The sequence below is a fragment of the Hippocampus guttulatus genome, chromosome 10 (assembly GCF_054856545.1).
Source record: "Hippocampus guttulatus isolate MCC_2025c chromosome 10, RoL_Hgut_1.0, whole genome shotgun sequence".
NCBI lineage: Eukaryota > Metazoa > Chordata > Actinopteri > Syngnathiformes > Syngnathidae > Hippocampus > Hippocampus guttulatus.
In genome coordinates, this window is record NC_141270.1 from 19,666,598 (window position 1) to 19,684,753 (window position 18,156).

At 40.8% G+C, this 18,156-nt stretch overlaps 1 protein-coding gene across 2 annotated transcripts; it reads right to left on the reverse strand.

The window, feature by feature from the left end:
• Window positions 1–1,419: 1,419 nt before the first annotated feature.
• wbp1la (WW domain binding protein 1-like a) lies at window positions 1,420–16,471 on the reverse strand. 2 transcript variants are annotated; one of them, XM_086122285.1, is made up of 4 exons: window positions 16,257–16,471; window positions 15,489–15,591; window positions 8,909–9,070; window positions 1,420–2,309 (listed from the first exon to the last, which is right to left on the reverse strand). In XM_086122285.1, the coding sequence occupies exons 1-4, from the start codon at window positions 16,317–16,319 to the stop codon at window positions 1,834–1,836; spliced, it is 804 nt and encodes a 267-aa protein (XP_085978411.1). In that variant the 5' UTR covers window positions 16,320–16,471; the 3' UTR covers window positions 1,420–1,833. The 2 variants fall into 2 exon arrangements, with proteins under 2 accessions (XP_085978411.1, XP_085978413.1); XM_086122287.1 differs by lacking the exon at window positions 16,257–16,471 and having other exon boundaries at window positions 15,491–15,591.
• Window positions 16,472–18,156: the final 1,685 nt, after the last annotated feature.

An 18,156-nucleotide genomic window follows, 5' to 3' on the forward strand; every position in this document is an offset into this window, starting at 1 on the left:
CAATGTTTTTTACTGAACATTGATTTTTTTGGAGTCGGCATTCGGAACAGCTATCCATGAATTTATTAAATACCTCATTCATGTAAAGTGTGCGCAGAGTAGCAAGGAGTCAAAAAATACTGCATCCAGGTGAAAATGACAGAACCATTCCAGATATCAAAAAATTCCCCTCAATCTCAGGGTGGCCATAGTGCCTTGGTCACCCTGTAGCTCCACATCTGGCTCCAGACAGTCAGATGAAAGAGGACACATTCATCAACCATCTATCCATCCATTTTCAACACTGCTTTTTCCTGAACAGGGAATATCTGTGCTAGAGCCTATCCCAGCTAACTTTGGGCGAAAGGCGGACTCCACCCTGAACTGGTCGCGTTAGTCGCAAGGCGCGTATACTGTACAAGAAATGAACAACCATTCACACCCACATCCACACCGTCAGAGTGGGAACCGATCTCAAGTCAGACGAGAGTGCCACTACACCATCAGTGACTTTCATCAACTATAACAGTTTTTTTCATCAACCATAATTGTATTACACTTAGGACATTCAAGTCACTGAGAGGTGTTTTGGTTGGTACTTTATGCTTCTTCGTCGTGGCCCCACCAACATTGTCACACCTAAGAAAGTCTTCACATTTTTCGCAGAAGATTGACGCCCCTGACCCCAGCCACATGTCAAACCTCGTTCTGCTACTTCCGCCAGGGAGAAGTTATCAGTTTTCTGGGTCGCTTCAGAACTCCTTTCCAAGATGTCAGGAAAATGAGGTATCCCCTCCCCTTTTGAGAGAGACAGATTAAAAACCCCGCAAAAACCTGGGACATTGACATATACTTACTGTACACAGCCATCAGATTGGGTCGCCCATTTACCCGACATTGTCCGCAAAATAAATACTATTGCCTTTCGATATTGTTTTTCAGTATTGACCATCTACCTATCTCACTCCAATTTTAAATGAGATATTTGAAATCCTACTTTAATTACTGTTGATCTCTTTCTCCGTTTCCATTCAGAGCCAACCCTTTTTTCAATTTGTATCTGCGGAATTGAAACAATCAATTTAAGGAGAGAAACAAGGACAAAGCCAACACCTATGGTGCCCATCAGCATTAAAACTGCTCATGCATATTATATCATTCCAGGGTACCTTGTTACCTATTTTGTTACCTCATGAATAATATAGTAGGCCACTCTCACTCACTGGTAAGGAATTTCTGTACAGTATTAGACTTTTACACTATAACATGTCACATACAAAACAAAATAAGCTTACATCCATTTTTGATTGTTGAACTGTGATTCAATGACTTGCGTCTAATTTGGTATAGAACATTTGACAAAAATGTATGATGCCTGAAAAATAGCTTGAGTGAGTGAGTGAATGTGTGTGTGTGTGAAAAGCATCACTTTCTTAAAACAACTGCTTAAATCATTTTATCTTTTTTTTTTCAGAAAACACAAAAAACTGCACCACATTCTGATAGTCTTTCATGAACGATCTGTTTAACTAAGGATGTAGTTGATTTTAGCAGAGGTGGCCGGTATCCTGAGATGTTTAAGGCAAAAAAAAAAAAACCCCCAAAAAAACACCGTGTCAAAATTAGACTTAGGTCATTATATTAAGAGCCCGACTATATATAATTATTATTATAGTTAACTGTACCAATGAAAGCCTCGAGACATTTACATGGCAATAGTGTCTTTCATGCACATCCTGAAAACAGAACTGTCAAATGAGACAAACAGTTGTAGTATTCCAACTGTGTAATTTAACATGAACAAAGACCGGCCCTTAAAGTATCCATTCTGCACAATTACGAGGACTTAAGTCTTTACCTATGAAACTGTGGGTCTGCATCAACTCTTGTGTGTCCATCAGTGTTTTCATTGCTCGGGCCATTATTTATGTGGCTGTGCTCACATCCCGGGGAACCGCAGCAAACGCAGGCTTCCTGCATTTGACCCACTTCATCATCATCATCCGCCTGTTCTCTTGTTAAAAATTCAGGCTGATCCCACAATTCCTGGCCGTCAAACACTTCTATTCCAGAGTCCCCTGTGAAGCGCCGGTACCTGCCCTGCATTGAATCCTTGTTGGTGTGAGTGCTTTGAGACTGGAGCTGCAGCGTCTCTGGGATAGCTGTGCAAGCTGTATCACTTGGGATTGGTGTTACTGCATGGTCGGAAGATTCATCAAGTGTGTCTGTGGGTGGAGGTGTTGCCAGGACAGGTGTGTAAGGAGGAGGGGGAGTAGCTGGACGGTCGATGACCTCGTCATAAGCTGGCAACAGGTACGAGGGCAGAAATCCTGAAAAAAGACATAATTATTCACAGCCAGCAAATAAATGTCCCCTTTTGTACTCTTTTTGAGCTAGCATCTTTTTTTTTCCCCCCTCGACACATTGACTTTCCCCAAAATAAGATGGCCATGTTGCTGGAGAGCTGAAAATCAAAAACATCTGCCTACGCAGTTTGATGAACGACTGTTTTGTAAACTTTCAGTGGAAACAACATGGCTCCGGCTTTATGGATAAATTGTTATTGGTGAATGGGGCAGGTCCAAGTGCCTCCTGTTCAGCTGACATCAGGTTCCACTGTTGGCAGTCAGGTCCACTCTATTGCCAAAAGTATTCGCTCACTCACTCAAATGAGGAAAACGCCATATAAATCAGTTGCATTATTATTTTTATTATTCCAATCCCTGCCATGGCCACACCTTTAGAAAAGACAGCGCCTAGGCATTACGACTTTTTTAATAAACATTTGCAAAAGAATGGATAGTTCTCAGGAGCTCAGTGAATTCCAGTGTGGAACTGTGATCGGATGCCACTTGTGCAACAAGTCCAGTCGTAAAATTTCCTCGCTACTTAATAATATTCCACAGTCGTCTGTCAAACATTTTAGAAAAACATGGAAGTGTTTGGGAATGACAACAACTCAGTCACAAAATGGTAGGCCATGCAAACTGACAGAGCGCCTTGGAGGTGTCGAGCGGATGCTGAGGCACCTGCTTTCGGAGTCTAAAGACCTCCAATCTTATTGTGGCCCTCAGATGAGCTCAAGAACAGTCAGTGCATGCAGTCAGAATGTCATGAAATGTGCTTTTCTTTAAATCGTTCAGCCCTGGTTCACAGTAACTGATCCATTTTGAAGGTGAGTCTCCTAATGTAATTTTACGTCATTTAAGCTACCAATATTTTCATATTCTTGTATCCACTGCTTTCAACAGTAATGGCATTTGATTGATGGTTAGCAGTTGAATGGGGCTTTGTTTCAGCGCACTCAGTTAACATAACCACGGTGTTTGAAGGTGATTGAACAGTTTTGAAGCTTTTTTTTATGTACTGTACATTCAAATTTGTCAGGACCGTTCACAACACTTTTGTTCAGCTGTGTGTCAAATCAACAGGTTCAACGTCAGGCTTCTGCAGAGCTTGCTGATGATCTGATCATTTGAATCAGGTGTGTTGCAACAGGGAGACTTGGAAAACATGCATGACAGCGGCCCTTCAGGAACTGAGTTTGAGACCCCTGACTTAAGGAGAAAATGTTACAAACTCCGGGGCTGCGCCGGGGCTACCCCAGTAGAGCGTTCACACGTGCAAAGTTACACCGGTGTAGCCCCTGAAAACAGCTTACTCCGGAGCAAATTTTTAACCCACCTCCCTGAGGTGGGTTGAATTTGCAAATGCTCGTTTGCAGGGCAGCACCGATGTAAAATGGTACGTGTGAACGCTACAGGGTTAAACATTTGCTCTCGTTTGCGGGGGGAGTAGCCTCGCTATGCATGAGAAGAGTTGATTACGTACGGCTAGAATGCGTTGCTTTCGTGCTCTGTTGTACTTCCGTCATCTGTTTGTCTAATAACGAACGACACAAGACGTGATGGCTGGCAATAACAGTAGCAAGCGGCATCTTGCCTCTTGGGTTATGCCATCTCAACTAAAACGGGGGGGGGGATAGTCCCCAAACATCATCTTTCCTTTTGTAGGAGACTGGACCGTCTCGGAGTTGTTTGTGTAGTTTGTTCCTTTGTTGTGTGTTCCCAACCCCCATAGAATTTATTTTGTGATTTCCTCTCTTGATTTTCTGTTTGGCGCATTATATGTTTGCTTTTCTGAGTGTCATTGAAGTCATCGTTGATTTACGTTTTCGGGGGCGGTCATTGAACGCCCCTCGAGCAGAAGGCACTGAGACCGAGAAGAAGAAGGACATGCCTGTACAGCAGTTGCTTGAGTTGTTTTATGTTTTAAAAAGAACCAACACGACAGCTCTTTGTTTTTTATCGTTTTGCACCGCTGACAAAACTGCCGTGTGAACGCAAGTGGGGCTGCACCGAGGCTGCACCGGAGTTAACACACTCAGTGGCTTTGTACGTGTGAGCGTTCCACAAAATTTGCTCCGCGCTCATTTGTGAATACACAACAAAGGAATAAATAACTACGACTGACATCTGATTGTACTGTTGGAGCTACAATCAAGGAAATGCCAATGCGTTTTTCCGAGGCGGTCATGAACGCCTCTCGAGTTGACCGGAAGAAAAGAAGGCACAAAGACGGACAAAGACGCACCTGTATTTGTTGAAAAAAGGAGAGCTGGGGTTGTGGTTTTATTTTTTTTTTAAACGCAGACTTTATTAATGGTTTTCACAGTCTCAACAAATACAGGTACTGTACGTCTTTGTCCGTCTCCGTGCCTTCTCTTCCGTTCCACTCAAGAGGCGTTCATGGCCGCCTCCGAAAAACCTAAATTAATTATTACTTCAATGAAACCACGAAGAAAATAAAGCGAGGAAATCACAAAATAAATTCTGTAGGGGGCATACAGAATTTATTTTGTGATTTCCTCGCTTGATTTTCTGTTTTGATGCATTATTTTCAATTTTCGTAGTTTCATTTAGGTACAGTAATAGTTCATTTACGTTTTTCAGAGGCGGTCATGAACGCTTCTCAAGTTGAACGGACGCCTCTCGAGTTGAATGGAAGGAGCGTAGCACCATCTAGTGGACGCATTGTAGATTGCACCTTTTAGTGCGAAGCGTCGAATATATGAACATTTTTTACAAAATAGCCATTCATTGAAGGTGCACCTCATAATCCAGTGCGTCTTTTCGTGCGGAAAATACGGTCACAAATTTGCTCAAGCTACTTTTAATAATGGTATTATTGTATGTCATTATTCAGAATTCATGATAGTCATCTGTGTGAAGACATCATGCTCATGATTTCTCACAGTCACACACAGAAGCAAATAAATAATCAATATGCAACACTTTGGCACTCTGCCGGTGTTTGTATTTTCAAATGATAACTTCAACAACAGTCATTAAAAAAATAATAAAAAAAAAAATCACAATCTCTCTCATCACTGGTGACCTCGTGTGGTCCTTGAGGGTACCCACAGGCAACGCATTGCTCTATAATGTATCATAGCAAGGCTTGAAATGAGTATTTTGTCATTGCAGTATTTGAGATAAAACATTGAATACCAATACTGAGAAACAAAAACTTGAAAGTTATGCTGACACAGTACTTGAACTACAGAGATTGTCTGAAAGAGATTTGCTGGGCTGGACACATACACGTGAATATGCCGTAATGTGCTTACATCATGGGAAGTTGGAGATCGAGGCTCACTCAGTGTTACACTATATCAGTAAGGAGCTTGAGCTGACTACCAGTACTAGCGCGGATAAACATGTGACAGAGTTGCTCCCTAATCAGTAATTATTGCCTTCGTGGGGGCGAATAAGTTGCAGTTTTTACAAGTGTCATTCTCCAGGGGCGGTTCTGGATCAATTTCACTGAGGGGGACGGGCTGGGGCCAGGGGTTTTGATGGGGGGGGGGCACATTCAACCCAGGGCTAAAAAGACAGATTCGAAATCTTATTTGACTTTTTATTTCTTCAGACTTTGAAATTGTAGTCATAACATTACAGTGATGAGAAAAAAACAGTATTAGGAGGGCTAAAATGTCTGCAAGCGTAACAATACGCCGTGTCCATCTGTTGAGAATATTCAAGCCAGGGGATGATATGGTACCAGCCTGCCGGGGACAAAAATTGCAAATACACTGAAGCTAGATGTTTTACATGCATATAATTATCCAAATTTTAAAAGGCAATGTCTTATATATTGATCCTGTTAAATAAAAATTAAAATAAAAAGGGAGACTAAAAAAGTTACACACACACACACACACACGCAAACAGTCGCGCACACACACGCGCGCACACACTCACACACACACACGCACACACGCAAATAGCACTCGTGTCGTGGTAATTTCCTTCTCTGCGGACTGCTTCTCATTTTCCCGCTCATTTTTAAATGGCGCAGCGCACTAAAGGGTCAGACTAGAATGTTAAATCACGCACTTTGGTTCCACCTTTCGCGTCGGCGACTCGGCACGACTGCGTAATCTGCGCTCGGAGGGGGGGCCACAGGGGGGGCCAGAATCGGTGCTACAGGGGCACTGGCCCCCCCCAGAACCGCCACTGTCATTCTCACCAAGGGATGATTAATAGTTAACAGGAGACAAAGAAGCCTTACTAATTGCTAAGATAACGAAAGATTGACACGTAATCGTGAAACACCGAAATTAAGTGCTCGGGTCATTGAATACACTTTTCATTGAATACATTTTTCACAGACGTCAAACATCACAAACTTTGAACAGTAAAATTGCAGGGAAAATGACTAAGTGAAGAGAAAATTACGCACAGCAATAGGGCTGGGCTATATGACGATATGTGTCATAAATGAGTTTTATTGTGTCATATTGTACTAACGTGCCTATCGTCATTTATCATCTGCGGCAGAGTGCATGTTGGAAAAAATTGTCAGAAAAGCTTGATTTGATGGACAAATGTTTTCATGACGCATTCTGCCACACGGCTTCCATCAAGTGGCAGACTGAACAAAAATATGAGGAAGTGAATCATACCCGACATTACAGACATAAGGCTCAAGATTAAATCTAAGAGTCAATGAAGCTGAACAAATAACAAGGTAGGTGAATGCAAATAACAAATGCTACTGCTTTGGGAACAAATAAACTAACAACCACAAACAAATTATTGTTAATAACTATTTTTTTAAAAAGGCCCTTAAGTCATGCTGGGTACGCCTTCACTATACAAACAAAGCAGTTTTTATTTTGAGCCTCAGTAAAACACGAAGAATAACAAAACTGAGAATCACAGACTTCAGTTTTTCCTTTTTCTCAACGGCAGTGACCATCCCATAAAGGTTCATTGGGCTGCTTATGTCACCTGCAGTGAGGTAGTCATTCGTTCGAGGCGAGATGCTGTAAAAGCCAGTTATTGATAGCAAGTTTAGCAACGAGCTTCGACTACTGCCTGCCAAACAAGTACAGCAATAGTTAATTTACGTTTTTCAGAGGCGCTTATGAACGCCTCTCAAGTTGAACGGACGCCTCTCGAGTTGAATGGAAGGAGCGTAGCACCAAGTAGTGGAGGCATTGTAGATTGCGCCTTACAATGCGAAGCGTCCAATGTATGAAAAAAAATTACAAAATAGCCATTCATTGAAGGTACGCCTCATAATCCAGTGCGTCTTTTAGTGCGGAAAATATGGTAATTTAATTTTAAGGTTTTCTGATGGTGAAATCTTGACACGGGGCCAACTTATTTTAGAGAAAATTCATAGCAGAAGAACAAACTAAAATTAAAACCAAGGGTCAACCAGGCAGCACAGTGGCATATGGTGTTAGCACAGAGATGGGCAAACTACGGCCCGCGGGCCGGATCCAGCCCGTTAGTCTTTTTAATCTGGCCCGCTGAAGGTTGGTACACAATTCAGGTTCGATGTGAATGATTGCATTCATTTCATTTGGCCTTGCAATGACAGACATTTCAACGCCAGGTGGCGCAGTTACTTAATGTTGCAGAGCACAAGGAGGGAAGGGGAGACGAAGAGAGAGAGAGAGAGGGAGAGAGAAATCTTCTACCACCTGCAGACCCCTGTCAAACGGAAATTCCCGGACCCGTCAAAACAACAACTTATGCATTCAACTTTCTACTACGATATTACATGAACGAGCATTTCATAACAACGGACGTTACGGAAGCCATACGGAAGGAAGCCCGCAGTAGCACCAACTCCAGCAACTCCTGCTCGATACGACGGAATAAGTGTGTCCACACCACCACTATTTTCTGTCATTGGATCTAAAATGGCGACATGCAAGTGACTCTTGATTGCAGTGAGTTTTACTGGAATAGCGAAAGTTTTTAATTCATTCATTCATTTACATTTACGTCCTGTAGATCATGGTATCCAAACAAAGAGGAACAGTAATGATTGCGGAAGAGAAAGTGATATGTATCTGGTTAAACAAAGCGGGTTACAAAGTACAAAACATTCAGGAGACGCTTGGAGTCAAGACTCAAATCTCGAGACTTTGAAAAACAAGGAAGCGATTTTTGCTCAGTCCGATTCTGGCAATTTCCATGCCCAGAGTGAATTGCTTGCGGCTCGACCGACAGTCGAGTAAATGAACATTTCCTGGAATGGTTTGACTGTTATCGTGTTAAAAACTTTCCGCAAACTGGACCGCTAATAAGAGAGGAGGCGAGTTCCATAGCGCTAACTATGAGCATCGAAGACTTCGAAGCATCCCGTGGCTGGCTTCAAAAGTTCGTTGCACGACATCATCTGAGCAATGCTGTCATGTGTGGTGATCGAGGGGAGGTAAAGTTAGAGACAGTGAGTGAATGGAAAGAAAAACGCGGAACATGCTGACCACAGGTGTACAACTCAGGTCGACAGAATATCCTACTGAGGACAACTGAAACTACAATGTGGTCCGCGATAAAAACAAGTTTGACACACACACACACACACACGCACACCCACACACACACGCACACACACCACTCCTTACTGAGATAGAGGGGAAGCTGAGAGTTGTTGTGAGCTTCTCTGTAGGCAATGAGGTTGATCTCGTTCTGCCGACGCTGCTGCTGGAAGCGCTGTTTAGAGCGCCAGTGCTGACACAAACAACAGCATGTCAGAATGCCGATCAATGTCCACACCAACCAGAACCCTGTAAGACCACAAAATATGTCCGTTAGAAAGGCACAAAAATAAACAGTCAAAGAACAGCTTCTATAGTATTTCACTGTTCTGTTTTATCTGGTAAGAAGAATAAATACATTAAATAATGCATCATCTTTATGTTTGAGTACATACATCTGTGAACAAAATTGACTTTCTAATAATTACAATAATTACATTACTAAAATATTGCTCCAAGACAACACTCGAAGAACCTTTTTCATTTCAGAACCAGTTTTGCAAATCAATGACTTGATTTAAGATTAATCCAACAGACCTGAAGCATTGTGAAAAGCAGCAAACTGGATTTTCATTGACATTAGTACATTTAGAAGTTTAAGTTCAAGCTTTATAGTTCTAAACTGGTATTTCTTATTTAAAAAGGAAAAAGAGCTCTACTGTGATGTCAATTTGAAAACAGTTATTGTGCAGATGTCAAGAGTCAAAATCAAAAGGTAGGACTTAATTGTGAAAACAAACAAAAGATATTAATCTTCAAGGACTATCTTTCTTGGCTGAAGTACGCAATACAACAACATACCGGTAATTCATTTCCAGTTTTCGGGCCCTGTTGAGCGTGTGTGTGTCATAACTATGTCGCGCTGTGCGATGTGGGAAAAAAAATCTGCGCTTATGATATAGCCCATTTTAGATTATCAAGGTTTTTCCAGCTAATTTTGTGCCGCCTCCAGCCAGACTGATTTATATCGCTCAACACAGCATAAAGCTCCAGTTGTGCTGATTGAGTGATCGACGTGTCTCTATGGTAGTGATTTATTTTAATTGCAGTTGCAGTCTTGTGCCACTATGGAGGCGCTATAGCAACAGTTGTGCACAGGAAAGACCTGAATCAACTACAGAAGAAGAAACAGATCAAATTGTGTTTTTTCTCCGCTAGTTGTTGCTATTGGTGTCCTGTTTTTACCTGGCAGATTTCACAATCAGGGAAATGTTGCCTGTATTTTTTTTTTGCATCCAAGCATATCTTGTTTTTTAAAATACAAATTTCCTTTGTATCAAAGTAATGTTTATGATTTGTAGCTTTGCAAATATGGCAGGGAAAATCAGCCACTCGCAAGGAGGAAAGCCAAGTCCAAAGAGCAGAGATATTAAGGCAACAGGCAGTTAAAATGCAATAATTCATGGTGGTGACAACGTGGAAATTTTGTCTGAAACACTGGTGTTAGCGAGGGATGGAATGCAGGACAAGACGAGTAGGCGAGGCGAGGCTACAGAAATCTATTTCCAATTAGGAACATAACGCAAAGTCAATGTGTATCGGGTCAAAAAAATACAACTCGTTCACAAGGCAAATTTGAAGCTTCATTTTCCCATCACTACAACACACTATGACTGCTTCCCTTTTCTCTCCTTATTTTGCAGAGATATTAACAAACCTGAATCAAATGAGTAATGCATTCAGTAGTACCGCTATATAAAATCATCAAATAGACAGTAAATAAAAGTAAAGCCTACCTACTTTTGCACAAATGTAGACATCAATCTTAATACGGGGCTTAAAACAAGAATATCTCTGACAAAAAAAAAAAAAAAAAAAAGAACTCAGCTGTGATGTAATTTTGAGAACATTTATAGTCCAGATCTCAAAAATCAAAATCAAAAATTCAGGACTGCTTTGTGAAAACTAATTACACTTGTACATTCAATGCAGTGCATGCCTCCATTTTCTGAATCACTTTTCCTCAATATTAATATACTTTGAATCTTCTTGCCACTCCTCCCAGCTGACATAAGGGAGGACGGGCAATTTCCTGTTTTGCTGTGCATGTAGAAATAGTCCATCCATCCATTTTCCGAACCGCTTGATCCTCACTAGGGTCGCGGGAGGTGCTGGAGCCTATCCCAGCCGTCTTCGGGCAGTAGGCGGGGGACACCCTGAATCAGTTGCCAGCCAATCGCAGGCCATGTAGAAATAGTCTGTATTAAGTTTTTATCCAGACACTAATTATATTGCCTGTTAATTCGCTGTCCAAGGTTGGATATGCTCCGCTTTAACGCGGTTCCAGTGTGTCCACTGTGAAGTGTACTCCTTCATTTAAGCATCAATTCGGTCTGACAATCAATAACATTGTGTTAGTTTAACAAGTAGCAAGACTTCTCCATCTTTCCCTCTGATAATTACTCGTTGTAATCCCTTCGTGAGTAAGATACTTGGAAGAAGTTTTGTTCATTCACCGCCGTAGAGGCGAATTGATGGGGGCTGTGATTCCTGAATTTGGAGCGAACCCGCAACATGTTTGGCAGGCAGTAGTCGAAGCTCGTTGCTAAACTTGCTATCAATAACTGGCTTTTACAGCATCTCGCCTCGCACGAATGACTACCTCACTGCAGGTGACATAAGCAGCCCAGTGAACCTTTATGGGATGGTCACTGCCGTTGGAAAAAAAAGGTAAAACTGAAGTCTGTGATTCTCAGTTTTGTTATTCTTCGTGTTTTACTGAGGCTCAAAATGAAAACTGCTTTGTTTGTATAGTGAAGGCGTACCCAGCATGACTTAAGGGCCTTTTTAAAAAAATAGTTATTAACAATAATTTGTTTGTGGTTGTTAGTTTATTTGTTCCCAAAGCAGTAGCATTTGTTATTTGCATTCACCTACCTTGTTATTTGTTCAGCTTCATTGACTCTTAGATTTAATCTTGAGCCTTACGTCTGTAATGTCGGGTATGATTCACTTCCTCATATTTTTGTTCAGTCTGCCACTTGATGGAAGCCGTGTGGCAGAATGCGTCATGAAAACATTTGTCCATCAAATCAAGCTTTTCTGACAATTTTTTCCAACATGCACTCTGCCGCAGATGATAAATGGCGATAGGCACGTTAGTACAATATGACACAATAAAACTCACTTATGACACATATCGTCATATAGCCCAGCCCTATTGCTGTGCGTAATTTTCTCTTCACTTAGTCATTTTCCCTGCAATTTTACTGTTAAAATTTTGTGATGTTTGACGTCTGTGAAAAATGTATTCAATGAAAAGTGTATTCAATGACCCGAGCACTTAATTTCGGTGTTTCACGATTACGTGTCAATCTTTCGTTATCTTAGCAATTAGCAAGGCTTCTTTGTCTCCTGTTAACTATTAATCATCCCTTGGTGAGAATGACACTTGTAAAAACTGCAACTTATTCACCCCCACGAAGGCAATAATTACTGATTAGGGAGCAACTCTGTCACATGTTTATCCGCGCTAGTACTGGTAGTCAGCTCAAGCTCCTTACTGATATAGTGTAACACTGAGTGAGCCTCGATCTCCAACTTCCCATGATGTAAGCACATTACGGCATATTCACGTGCATGTGTCCAGCCCAGCAAATCAAGTACTGTGTCAGCATAACTTTCAAGTTTTTGTTTCTCAGTATTGGTATTCAATGTTTTATCTCAAATACTGCAATGACAAAATACTCATTTCAAGCCTTGCTATGATACATTATAGAGCAGGGGTCACCAATGCGTTGCCTGTGGGTACCCTCAAGGACCACACGAGGTCACCAGTGATGAGAGAGATTGTGATTTTTTTATTATTATTATTTTTTTTAGGACTGTTGTTGAAGTTATCATTTGAAAATACAAACACCGGCAGAGTGCCAAAGTGTTGCATATTGATTATTTATTTGCTTCTGTGTGTGACTGTGAGAAATCATGAGCATGATGTCTTCACACAGATGACTATCATGAATTCTGAATAATGACATATACAATAATACCATTATTAAAAGTAGCTTGAGCAAATTTGTTACCGTATTTTCTGCACGAAAAGACGCACTGGATTATGAGTTGCACCTTCAATGAATGGCTATTTTGTAAAAAAATTTCATATATTCGACGCTTCGCACTAAAAGGCGCAATCTACAATGCGTCCACTAGATGGTGCTACGCTCCTTCCATTCAACTCGAGAGGCGTCCGTTCAACTTGAGAGGCGTTCATAAGCGCCTCTGAAAAACGTAAATTAACTATTGCTGTACTTAAATGAAACTACGAAGATTGAAAATAATGCATCAAAACAGAAAATCACAAAATAAATTCTATATCCCCCCTACAGAATTTATTTTGTGATTTCCTCGCTTGATTTTCTCCGTGGTTTCATTGAAGTAAGAATTAATTTACGTTTTTCGTCGGCGGCCATGAACGCCTCTCGAGTGGAATGGAAGAAAGCACCGAGACGGACAAAGACGTACAGTACCCGTACTTGCTGAGACTGTGAAAACCATTAATAAAGTCTGCGTTTAAAAAAATAATAAAACCACAACCACAGCTCTCATTTTTTCAACAAACTCAGGTGTGTCTTTGTTCGTCTCCTTCCCTTCTTTTCTTCCGGTCAACTCGAGAGGCGTTCATGACCGCCTCCGAAAAACCCATTGGCATTTCCTTTATCGTAGCTCCAAGAGTACAATCAGATAAGATAAAATAAGAAAACCTTTAATCGTCTCACAATGGAGGAATTCCCACTTCACAGCAGCAAAGTTATGAGAGGAAGAAGTAGAAGAACAAAATAAATCGGAGCTGCTGGAAAGGCAGCCACTCTCGTGATCTTGAAGTCAAAATAACACAACAAGATGTCAGTCGTAGTTATTTATTTCTTTGTTGTGTATTCACAAATGATGAAATCACAATATAAATTCTGTAGGCTGGGAGGGGAATAGAAATTATTTTGTTATATCCTCACTTGCTTTTCAGTTTTGCAATTTCATTGAAGTAATCGTTAATTTACGTTTTTCGGTGGCGGTCTTGAACGCCTCTCGAGTCGAACGGAAGAAAGCACGGAGATGCACAAAGACGTACCTGTATTTGTTGAGACTGTTTTAAAAAATGAACACCACAGCTCTCCTTTTTTCGGAGCTGCAACACATACTTATTTAATAAAGCAGCGACACAGTTCACTGAACCAACAGCAAGTTATAACATTGGAAGCATGTCTCCAGGAAGGAGCCATCTTAGAGTCGACGTATTACCGTAATGACCATACAAAAGACGCACTGGATTTTAAGGCGCTCGGTGAGCTTTTAAGAAAATAGAAGACTTTTTGGTGCACCCAATAGTGCAGAAAATACGGTATTTTGGAAGTGTGTATCAACCAGGTAGCCCTTTGAATTAATCAGTACCAAAGAAGTACAGTGATCCCTCGCTATTTCGCGGTTCAATGATCAAGGCCTCTGTGCATCGCGGGTTTTTTTTTCCAAAGTACTGTATTCAGAAAAAAATGCATAATGAGTCAGAGGTTTTATACATGGCTGTAGCTTGATTGGTTCCCAGCGCGGCGTCGACCAATGACAGCATGAGTAGATCTATCGCATGATGCACAGCCATGTTGATTGGCTACTAAACCCTACTTCGCGAATTTTCGTCTTTCGCGGGTGGTCCCGGTCCCCATTAACCGTGAGTAAGTGAGGGATTACTGTAGTTCTCAGTGTCAAAAAGTTTGGTGACCACTGATCTACGGACAGCAATTAAAATTCCTGGCATCTAATGATGCCATGAAGGATATTTTTTCTGTAAAATCTACTCTAAGTATGGATTCAAAGAAAATATTTCTTATATTAAAATAATAAAGAAACAAACCCAATATGGGTGGTTCTCAGAAAATGTGGTCCAGGAGTGTAACATGAGAGCCCAAAAATAAACTTGTTCAAAACCAGATCAAAATGAGATACGCTTTAAATCAAACTTTCCTGTCGTGTATTCAGAATAAATAAAGACATTTCACTCAGCTTTTTTTCACAAGAAATTGTTGGATGTCATGTTCTACTCCATTGTATCATACCATACCTGGACACCAAGCACTGAGTACCCCGCCCCCCCCCAAAAAAGTTAAATAATTATTTTATTTTTACACTTGAAAAGTCGTATGGGTGGAAGTACAGTATACAGTACATTACAGTGGTAGATAGTTGGTGGCACCTTGTGGGAACATGAGGCAATGAACCTAAACTACTTTTTTTCTGGTGACATATCACATTATGGACAGCGTGGACTTGATTCAACGGTATTGTGTTGCATTGACGTTTGGTCAGTTTATTGATTCTGTTTTTGAAACTGATATATTTTATTAAGGGTATAAAGGGCTTTTAACTGCTTGGGTGTGCGCGCATGTCACTGCGAAGGCTATTTCTCACCACTCAAAATACATTCACACACAAACGACAGCACAAATCTGTCAAGTTGTTCATTTTATCTCTTCAGTATTTCTGCAATATTGTAAGCGGAGAAATCAAGTGATTAATTATTATTGATTATTAAGAGAAGAAAATAATGCCCCTCGGCTCAGCATTTGACCAGCAGGATGGACGATACATTCTGAGAATCCCCCATGTGGATGTACATAAAATCTGGTTTTAAATGTTTCCACCTCAAACTGCTCTGCGTGCCAAAAGAGGAATGACTCACACCACAGTTCATAGTAGTAGCTGCAGCACTGTGTTTCTCCGCAGCAGTGACCAGATTCACAGATATAGCTCTGGTTGTTCAAGCCCATGCACACCAACTTCTCCTGTAGACACAAAATGCAGTTTTGGTGTTGATATTTGCCTGTCTGATCAGTGGATGCACGAATTGGCTCAGGAGTCATGTCAGTTTTCTTGACCTACCACTTTTGAAACACATTTTCCTTCATCCATACAATTTCAATTATTTACATCTTCTGGCGTCAACTTTTTTTCTTATGAAAAAAAGACGATAGGGTCGTTAATAAGTGGTTTCAATCGATTTAACAGGATTATTCCCAGTAAATGTTAACACTCTAAGGATGCTGCTCTGCAACAAATACTCCCATTTCGTTAGAACAGTTTGAATTCGTATTCATCATTGCAAAAGTGTATAACATACACCAAATCACTTGATTGTCTGTGTGGTAGAAACATAAATGCTGTTAAAATCATATTAATTTCGAATTTGATTATTGTTGCAATTGAAATCGCAACGCATTGTCGAGTTCAACTGGCAAGCTTTCAAATAAACTCTGATATCGATGAAAAGTAAAAGTTGGACAGAAAGAATCGGCCTATAGATAAAAATGTATTGTATTGTAAAACGTTTGTGGTTGAAGACCAAACCGTGTCACAAATAATATGTAATAGGAAACCAAAGACTTCTTGGCTACCAGTCAATCGTTTTATAAAGTTAGGGCTAACGTTAGCATTAACCTTTCAACGTTACCTCTGGCACTGTGGCCTCAGTCGCTAAATGTTCTTGTCCAACGGTGTACTCAAACATCCCCATTGCTGTAAAAGACTATAATCCGATATCTATGAACGGCCAATGTGCTGTTAAACTGTCACATTGTTGGAGGGGAGAACATCTACAAGAGTGGCGAATAACCAAAACAAAACAAGTTGTGCTAAACTTGAACAGTAGTGATGTGTCGTTCGCGAACGAACCGGCTCTTAACGACGGCTCTTTGAAGTGAACGACGGCTCCCTAATAGGGGGCCGCTCCGAATAGGAGCCGACTTTTTTTTCCTCCTGTTTTTTTTCCCTCCTACGGTTAAAGCCGCACGTGATTGGTCAAGATCCGTGGTAGAAGAGGGAGGGGAGGGTTACACACACACAGATACACGCACACACACACACGCTCACTCGCGCGCACACGCACACGCGCGCACACACACACTGCAGTGAAGAGAAGGGGGAGGAGTTAGAGACACACAACAGCAGCACACTGTGAGCAGCACACGAACAGGAGAGACAGGGAGACGAGAGAGAGCTCGATTGCGCGACAGAGAAAAAAACAACACGGTGGAAAGTGGAAAGGCGAGAAAATGGATAGGAAACGCAGTGAAATTTGGATTCATTTCAACTTAATTGATAGTTCAAAGGCAGCGTGTAGAGTGTGCAAGGTTAAAATATCCAATATCAAATTTTGATTCATAATTTGTTGTGTGGTAATCTTAGTGGGAAGCTTACTTATGTTTTTTTACTGTAAATAGTTAAAAGCTTATAAAGATACACAATCAGAGATTGGAACTTTTTGTTGACCTTGTTTTGAGATGGGTGTTTGTTCTTCTACTTTTAATTTATTTTTGTAGCACTCCATGTTGTACTCCATGATGAGTATGTTCAGAAGAATATTAAATAAGCCATATAAATAATAAATATTTGATATACTGTATATTTTTTACATTAGTAATTCATTTTACCCATAATTTTACATTATTTTTGGGAGGAAATTAATTTAAGTATCAAAAAAACTGAGGAGCCATTTGGGAGCCGAAAGAGGAAATCTTGTTAGTGAGCCGAGCCAAAAGAACCGGCTCTCTAAAAAGAGCCGGAATTCCCATCACTATTGAACAGTTGAGTATGCTGCATTCGAAGAAGGTGGGAAATTCGGACGTTTCAAACTTCCGACCAGGAAAAGTGCTCTGGAACGCTCCATCGAACAGAAAGGTCCGAGTTGCGAAGTGTGAGTAAAAAGAGGACCTCGAGTTCATCGATTGCCTTCAAAGTGACGTCACTCGACAATGGCGACACCATGGAAATATAGACCTTGAATGGCAAATCATAATTTATAAGATTCTACTCAAATATTTAGTGTTATTTTTTTATTATCATTTTTATTTAGTAATTCTAAAGAACTTCACCTCGCACGTGATTTGTACTGGCTGCAAGAAGATATGCCGTATCTCCCTTTACGGCATGATTTGGTGAAATGTATGAAACGCTTATTCCATAATTAAAATAAATTAAGTAAATTATGAAGGTTTGATTTAAATCAAAATGTGTCGTGATGAATCAAAACAATCAACAATTTATCGCAAGAAACCATTTCTGTTGTTTACAAACGCAATGAATGCTTTGAGATCGGAGCAGGGGCAATGCGAGTGGGCATTGTGGGCAAGTCACATTTTCCCACTTTCTGCGAATGCATCATACACCAAGGCTGCCGAGCGCAGTTCGAAGAGTGGGTAAACTTGGGGTGGACCTAAAAGTCCACACCCAGATGGATTCTCGACTTCTTCAGGTTCTCTTCTTTTTAAATTTATTATTATTATTATTATTATTGTTGTTGTTTAACTAGTTCCTTGGCTGTTTTAATATAATACGCCGTCGTATGACGTAAT